This window comes from Drosophila sechellia, chromosome 3R (genome assembly GCF_004382195.2).
Source record: "Drosophila sechellia strain sech25 chromosome 3R, ASM438219v1, whole genome shotgun sequence".
NCBI classification, from domain to species: Eukaryota; Metazoa; Arthropoda; class Insecta; order Diptera; family Drosophilidae; genus Drosophila; species Drosophila sechellia.
In genome coordinates this window covers 3,303,902-3,311,423 of record NC_045952.1, presented here as the reverse complement: position 1 = coordinate 3,311,423, position 7,522 = coordinate 3,303,902, and the positions used below count along the sequence as shown (strand labels likewise).

Sequence of the window (7,522 nt, the reverse complement as noted above, 5' to 3'; positions counted from 1 at the left end):
GCCAACCATTTCGATTTCGGAGAAACCGCATTTTCAAATCATTTAATATGTTGCGTTAATTATTATTTTATTAACATTATTGTTGGTTTAATTTGAATGTGTTAAATTATACAAGTGTGCCGTCGCATTCGCTTAAAAATTGACGGAAATAGTAAAGTTAGAACTTAGAACTAAAGCTTTTGCTAAGAACTACGTGTGACAAGCTGGCCGTCGAAGAGGGAGCGAAAACAACATATTAAAACATAGATGTAGTCTAAGTGGGAGGCAATTTTACAATTCAATGTGTCAAGTCAAAAAAAACGTCGCGACCTTTCCAAAATCAAAATGTTATCAAACCAGCTTCGAGAGTTGATATGGCTTTTGAACTAAGCAACATTAGACCTCGGGCGCTTGTAGGTCCTTGCGGTTAGAGTAGGAAATGTGGATGGACAGGTGCTGTTTGGAAGGTAGTAAAGGCCAATCAGCCGACGGCGACACATTGGATAGATTATAACTGTATATTAGAGATTTTAAAACACTTAAGATTATGACCGCGAGGACCGCTTAGTTACGTCTCGTTCGCCGACGAACATTTCCTGCAAAGGCGTTGTGCGCCCCCGGATGCTGGCCGCTGTACAAGTTGTCCAAGAACTCATGCAATGTAGCCTCGCTGCAAAGTGAGATTGTTTCATTTCGTGTTTTGCATAATGCTCGAGGGAGTTCGGCCTTACCTAACGCCGCTCACTCCTCCACCAGGATGATGTACGCCCCGATCGTGATGTGGCTGCTGCGGGTGCTGGTGGTGGTGTTGTTGTTGCTGCTGCTGCTGCTGCTGTTGTTGCTGCTGCTGCTGCTGCTGAGCACCGCGCACGATGCGGTACTGCACCATGTGCGAGTTTGGTTCCAAATGTGACAGAGCTCCTTTTTGGCAGTTGGCCCACTCGGTTATGTCATAGACCTTGCCGTCCATTAGCGCCAAGTATTTCCACCGCAAGCCCATCATGCTCGTCTCGGCCCAAATGTCACCCTATTGCGAAAACAAAAACACATTTTACAGACATGAGTATGTCCATCTGTGGATCTCTGCACCCTTACATCTTTGGCGGAGTGCCGTATTTTGCAGGAGGCGCACTCACGCGCCGCATAGTGAGGGCGTTCGGTTAGCTTGCGAGGATGACGCTGGGCACAAGTGCTGCACCTATTTAAAGCGGCAACCAGAACGGTTAGTGATTCGCTATCTATGGAGACGCGTGTGGTAAATACGCACCTTATGGTATTGGCCGCCTCAGCCATTTTGGTTTGAAGTTGGGAAAGCAGGTCGTGCAACTCCGTCCACGCCTTCTCGGTGTGCAGAGTCTCGGCAATGCTTTGGTCGTAAATGAGACGATTCTCCTACAAAAAGAAACTTTTAAGATAGCCATTGATCATTCATCATAAATGAGAATGCTCTACCGGTTCTCCGATTAACTCAAAGGCGCGCTGCAGCACCTTAAAAGCCTCCTCAGCACCGGCTTGTTTGTTTTTATCGGGATGCACGAGCACGGCAATCTTTTTGTAGTGCTTACGGATCTGCTCCTGGGAGCTGTCTGGCGGGACCCCAAGTATGCTAGAACGAGAAGTAAGAACTGTTGCACACGTTCAATAGTAGTTGAGCAGAGCTCACCTGTATGCATCCTTTCCCTTGCAATTAAGCAGAGAGTACATTGCTTCTTCACCCGTTTGTGGCAGACGACCAGTTTTGAATTGCTCGGAAGTGGTTTCTGGCGGCTTGCGTTTGTAGAAACGTCGCCATACGGCCAGGCGCGAGTTCTTTGCAAAGCGAGCGTCGAATCGCCGCCAATAACTTCGCCACCATATGCTTGGCTTGCCAGAGTTCTGCTTCAGTTCCTTTTGCAGCTGCCGCGCATAAGCCAATGCAGCCACGTAGGCCAACGTCATCCGCTCGTATCCCATGCTGAAGCCCAGAACCACGATATCGTACACCAAATAAAACAGCCACGTTAAAAGTTTCAGGGTGTAAATCCACCAGGTGTGCAGAATACGTTTGGCCAACTCGTAGTTGCGGTTGCTGGAAAAGCTATTCCCATGGGTGGGCGAGTTCGTCGACGAGTAGGCATTGCTTCGATTGCGCTTCGATGAGTAGGAGTAGCCGGAACTGTTATTCGGGTTAAGATTCGAGGAGGAATACCGCTTGGCCGAAGAGGAACTAACATTGTTATTGCTGGAGTAATTTACGCTGCTACTGCTACTGCTGCTTCCCGCATTTGTGTTTGCGCCAGTGTGATTCGAGTGACTCGCGTTGGAGTTGATTTTGTTACTCCCTGATTTGCGTGATGAAGTGCTAGAATTAGTTGCCGGAGTAAAATTGATACCATTGCCGTGGTTCTGCAAGCTGCTGTTGGCGTGCACCGATGCCGGAGTGGTCTTTTGCTCCGAAACTTTGGCGGCGTTGCTATTTACGTTCTTCGGTTGCAGTGGCCGCTTCTTTTCCGAATTATTCTGTTTGTTTGATTTAGTCTGCGGCTGTAGAGTTGGCTGTGCCAGAGACTGAGACTGTTGCACCTTGAGCGGCGCGGTCTGGTTGACTTGACTTCGCTTCTTGCCTCGGTTGGCATGCGCATGACCAACACCGGCCACAAACGAACCCGTCTCCTTGGCATCATGCAGCGGTGAACGTTTTGACGTGCGCATCTCGCGATTTCCATATCCATCCTCCTTCTCCGGACGCCTCTGCGGTTGTGTACTGTAGTCCCCACCGTTGTCTGCGCGCATATCTCCCCCTGCAGCACTCGGTTTTGTGCCTTTGCTGAGCACATCGGAGTACGACATGGGCATGGGCTTTACCTCGGCCACGATTCGCTTCTTGCCCTCGGGTTGGCCAGGCACGGCGACGCTCGACTTGTTGATGGCAGTTGGTGAAACGGTGGCAGTGGCCAAAGGCATTTTCAGAGGCTTGGCTGGCTTGGAAGCCGCTGGCAGTGTATTTACGGTTTGCGACAGTGACTCAGGCTGCTGCAGGATCTGATTAGGAACCTGTGGATGTTGGGCTACCACGCCATGGTGGACGTCGTTCTCGTTGGCCTCGCCATCAAATTGAATGTAGCTTCCACCAGTCAAATTGGGCGACCAGTTGTTTACCAGGTTGTTAATGAGCAGGTTAGCACTGCTCGAAGAGTGATTGACTTGGGGCACTGTTGGGGCCTGAGTCTGCGTCTGTTGGGGCTGTCGATGCTGGGCGTCTTGCTGCTGTGCATGCGGTAAAGTCAAAGGATTCGTGGCAAACAGTTCATACAGTGGAGTCGGCTGCGGAGGTGTCGGCGGAGCGGCCTGGTGTTGGTGCTGCAGCTGATGGTGATTAATCGAGGCCATGTTGATATGCGTGAAGAGCGGGGCGCCGGCTTCGCTGACCTGGTTGTCCGGGCAGTGGTATACTTTAAGGAAGTTTCCGGGTCCCACAGGCAGCACGGAGTAGGTCTCTGGCTGGCCAGGCTGACCGGAGTAGGACAGATTGAAGAGATACTCATTGTACATGTGCGGTTGTGGCTGCTGCTGCTGAAGATGGGGCGCGAAATTGGGGCCGGCTAGGTGCGGTGGCGGAGGTGGCCACATCAGTGGGACAGGTGCTTGTCCATGCTGCTGCTGGTGGATCAGATAGTTTTGGGTTTGATGCTGATGCTGCTGCTGCTGTTGGTGGGCCAGGTAGTTGCCCACGTCGTCCGTGTGGGGCAGGACGCGAAAGGGTGCCGACTCAGAGCCGCCCCCTCCAATCTCGTCGTCCTGACGAGTCGCCATGTCCTGCGAAGGGGCCTATGCTTTTTGCGCACCAGCTCCGCTCGCCTATTGGAATTTCAAGCGTGCTCCATGTGTTCACCGCAGCGAGTCTGACACGGATGTGCTGCAATCGCAGCTGACAGGTAGTCGGTTATCTGTGGCTCTAGCCCACTTTTTCACTCCAAACTCCAAATAATTCGCGGAGCGTCCGTGTGTAAGTGTTTTATATCTTTTTATTGCAAACGTCAAATGTAGTGTTGCCAGATGGGCGGAATTCCATTTTCCTAACTGCCCTCGACCAGCCCTGGTAGTAAGCTATCGAAAGATTTCTTACCAACGTTATTTCCGAATTGTTTTCAAACTGTTGGATTATTAATCGACCTTTTCTCAAATCAAAAAACAAAATTCTTCAAACTTGTTCATTGCCACCCATTAACCATTTTTGGAGATACATATATCGATGAATCCGCTGATCATGCAGCCCTGGTTAATATTTGTTGTTTTAAACATTGCAGTCAAATGATTTTTAAACAATCAAAAAATGCCTTCTGTCCGACCGCTGGTGACTGTGGTGCGGGCCGGGCGGCATAGCTATTCAGCAGGACTACAGCTACAGCAACGTCTGGCGAGGTCCAACCAGATCCTGCATCCGCCAGCGGAGTTCCGAAACTACCTGGTGCTTCAGGAGCACGACCCGGTCTACACAGTCGGACTGAGGACAAAGGACTATACGGCGCAGGATGAAGACCGACTTCGCCGGCTAGGAGCAGACTTCCATCGCACAGATCGCGGTGGCTTAATCACATTTCACGGCCCCGGCCAGTTGGTGGCCTATCCCATTCTGCACCTGGGCCAGTTCATGCCGAGCATCCGCTGGTACGTGGCGACGTTGGAGCGGATGGTTGTCGAGGCCTGCCACCAGATGGGCATTCCCAGTGCCAAGGCTACCAAGGACACCGGTATCTGGGTGGGTGACAACAAGATCTGTGCCATCGGTATCCACGGCTCGCGTTACGTCACCACGCATGGAATCGGCCTCAATTGCTGCACGGATCTGCAGTGGTTCGAGCACATTGTGCCCTGCGGAATCGAAGGCAAGGGGGTCACCTCGCTCAGCAAAGAGCTGGGCAGACATTTCCCTGTCGAGGAGGCCAGTGGCGCACTCCTCAATAGTTTCGCTAAAGTTTTCGAATGCCGACTTCAGGAACAGGCCACAATTCCAGCAAGTGCTGCTGAAATCTGTTAATATGGTTATTTTGATACATATTACGTATAAAGCACCGCCAAGGTAATTTCAACATCTATAAATTAAGAACGCATAAATACAAATTTGCTGGCCTTGTGTTATCTCAACCTTAACGAAATGGAAATGTGTAAACTAGATTCAAGTATTGCATAAAATATTAAAATAATAATATAACTATATACATATAAGGTCCCATTGTCAATCGTATTTATCTATTTTCTTTTTTTTCCAAATCGGAATCAAAGATAAGACTATAAATTACACTTCAACGGAGATCACACAAATCGAGCCTTATTCAGGTCACACTTTTTGGAGCGCCCATCCGTGGGAATCTTTCCCCGTGCATTCATCTCCACACGAGCCTGTTCCCGCAGCTCTGCCTTCCGCATTCGACGCTCTTGGCGTGACTCCAGGGCATTGTTAAAGTACCGATCCCTGAAGTCCTGCGAGGGCGTTGGCACCTGTGTTATGCCGCCCAATAAGGGTTCTGTTGGACTATACTCGAAGCACTTTTCATATGTGAGTAGCCGCCTAGCAGTATTTCCAGTCAATTGCTGCTCAGAGTTAGCTACCAGGTTCAGATGCTGATGCTGTGGCAGCATCTTGGGGTCGTAGTCCTCGCTGTGAAAGGGTATCCAGCAGACAAGACGTCCTCCCAGTCTTAGGTGCTTCGCAGAGAACTCGAGAAGGTCCCCATAGAGACTCTGCAAGGAATAGTGCGACGTTGATGGGTAATGCACCATGCTCTCACTTCTAGTGTTAGCTTTTGCGCTAGCCTTTTTCTCCACTTTTTCCGTAGCCTCTCTTATTCCATACGGAGCTTAAATAACCAAAGAAACCGGCCAGATGAACAATTTAAGTCGGGTATAAAAATGAATACACTTACGATCTGTAATTATGCAGTCGAACGAGATGCGAGGGTGCCACACCGGGTTTGAGAAGTCGGCCACCACCACATCCATGTAGCGATCAGCGCAGCCGTACTGCTGCAAATTGGCCCGGATGCTCTCGTCCTTCTCACGCACTTTTTGGGTTATCCGGCTCGGCCGGCAGCGGGCATGCACCATCATGTAGTCTATGTCCGCTCCCAGGACATACCCGCCCCACTTGGCGGCGCTTACCAGAAGCGAGCCCGTCCCCACAAACGGATCGAAGACCAGATCCCCTTTGCGTACCATCGCCTGGTTGGCCATTAGCAGGCTAAGCTGGGCGTCCATGCTGGTGTTGCCAATGAACTTTCGATGCTTCAGCGAAAGCTCCTTGATCAAATGCCGCTGACCATGGGCCACCAGCCGACCAAACAGAATGTCCTCCGGCTCAGGAGGCACGGCCGTTGGATCCAAGCCCCAAAACTCGATGTACCACCACTCCACCTCGGGTTTCTTCAGGTTGACCGCTCCCTCTATTTGCAGGTAATCCATAGACTCGATTTTCTCGACCTTTTCCCTTTGGCTGAAGTGCTTGTTGTAGGTCTCCACAACGATTTTAAAACTGGCCTCCACCCGAAAGTATTCCGCAAGCGAGTTCCAGTTCGTGGTAACATGATTCCGTAGCCTCTGGTGAAACTCGGGTAATTTGTGGGAGTGGGCGTAGAGCTCGATCATGGCACGCAAAGAAATGGACCTGGATGCGTATAGCAACGCAGAATCCGTGTCCCGAAATTCGACCACCCAAAATGGTTTCTGTAATAACGAAATTAGATATAAATATAACTATTTATGCTGGTGCTTTTATACAAAAGAATTTATATATAAGTATCCTAGACTAAACAAATCTAGATCCGCTAAGAAGTTTTAAACAGGTATAATGAATCGAGCCAGACCCTATGAAGCATACACATATATATATATATATATATATATATATATATATGCCAGGTATCAGGTATCCTTTCGAAACCTTTTAGGTTTTGTAGTTCCTGAGATCTCGACGATCGTATAGGCTTTATAATCGTATATAATTTATAGCCAGTAACGCACATTTTTTACCTGTTCAATACATTTTTGAAAATCTAGTTTACCCTTTTTCTTCCTCTTACAAATACATATACAATTTTATTTACGTTCAAAATATTCAACATTGTTAATAAAACGCCAAGTTTAGAAAGACTTATAAGACACAGGCTTATGATTTTAAAGGGACGGTGGAATTTGTTAATCTTGTGTTTTTGTGTTTTTTTTTAATATTAATATTATAAGTATATATGAAAATGTACTTTCAAAATTCTGGTACTTAATCACTTTACCCTGGTCTGTTCTGTAAGCCGGCGGGCCTGAAGTCCAAACATTTTGATCAGAGACTCAAACTCCTGAACTCGAAAATCGACATGCTCCTGGGCGAACCACAAGATAAACTTTCTCCAGTTGCCCATGTCGCAATTTTAATTAAAGAATTGCTTATTTATATTTTAGGGCGACTTCATTACTCCTCGTGTTATTGCTGTGAGCTAGCGGAGTTGCACTGCGATTAGCTGACCATCGGCAACTATCGGCCTGAACTATCGATAACACAGCCTGGTGCAGCCCT

The 7,522-nt window shown here is 48.6% G+C and overlaps 3 protein-coding genes across 3 annotated transcripts; 1 reads left to right on the top strand and 2 right to left on the bottom strand.

Moving 5' to 3' along the window:
- Positions 1-50: 50 nt before the first annotated feature.
- Positions 51-4,006, bottom strand: LOC6613832. Its single transcript, XM_002038265.2, has 6 exons — positions 1,643-4,006; positions 1,432-1,585; positions 1,247-1,371; positions 1,075-1,177; positions 711-1,006; positions 51-649 (listed from the first exon to the last, which is right to left on the bottom strand). The coding sequence occupies exons 1-6, from the start codon at positions 3,769-3,771 to the stop codon at positions 544-546; spliced, it is 2,913 nt and encodes a 970-aa protein (XP_002038301.1). The 5' UTR covers positions 3,772-4,006; the 3' UTR covers positions 51-543.
- A 230-nt stretch (positions 4,007-4,236) lies between these two features.
- Positions 4,237-5,181, top strand: LOC116801772 (putative lipoyltransferase 2, mitochondrial). The gene has a single exon (XM_032723219.1). The coding sequence runs from the start codon at positions 4,292-4,294 to the stop codon at positions 4,994-4,996; it is 705 nt and encodes a 234-aa protein (XP_032579110.1). The 5' UTR covers positions 4,237-4,291; the 3' UTR covers positions 4,997-5,181.
- On the bottom strand, positions 5,182-7,462 carry LOC6613831 (tRNA (guanine(10)-N2)-methyltransferase homolog). Its single transcript, XM_002038264.2, has 3 exons — positions 7,242-7,462; positions 5,883-6,678; positions 5,182-5,816 (listed from the first exon to the last, which is right to left on the bottom strand). The coding sequence occupies exons 1-3, from the start codon at positions 7,365-7,367 to the stop codon at positions 5,272-5,274; spliced, it is 1,467 nt and encodes a 488-aa protein (XP_002038300.1). The 5' UTR covers positions 7,368-7,462; the 3' UTR covers positions 5,182-5,271.
- Between the last annotated feature and the right edge of the window lie 60 nt (positions 7,463-7,522).

Bases quoted from the DNA above. Each gene is read 5' to 3' on its own strand.
- LOC6613832 (XM_002038265.2), bottom strand. From the start codon at position 3,771: ATGGCGACTCGTCAGGACGACGAGATTGGAGGGGGCGGCTCTGAGTCG. The intron at 1,586-1,642 runs GTGAGCTCTGCT...TTCTCGTTCTAG, and splicing joins AAGGGAAAGGATGCATACAG to CATACTTGGGGTCCCGCCAG. The intron at 1,372-1,431 runs GTAGAGCATTCT...TTCTTTTTGTAG, and splicing joins TTGAGTTAATCGGAGAACCG to GAGAATCGTCTCATTTACGA.
- LOC116801772 (XM_032723219.1), top strand. From the start codon at position 4,292: ATGCCTTCTGTCCGACCGCTGGTGACTGTGGTGCGGGCCGGGCGGCAT.
- LOC6613831 (XM_002038264.2), bottom strand. From the start codon at position 7,367: ATGGGCAACTGGAGAAAGTTTATCTTGTGGTTCGCCCAGGAGCATGTC. The intron at 6,679-7,241 runs GTAAAGTGATTA...TCGTTATTACAG, and splicing joins GGCTTACAGAACAGACCAGG to AAACCATTTTGGGTGGTCGA. The intron at 5,817-5,882 runs GTAAGTGTATTC...TGGTTATTTAAG, and splicing joins CGACTGCATAATTACAGATC to CTCCGTATGGAATAAGAGAG.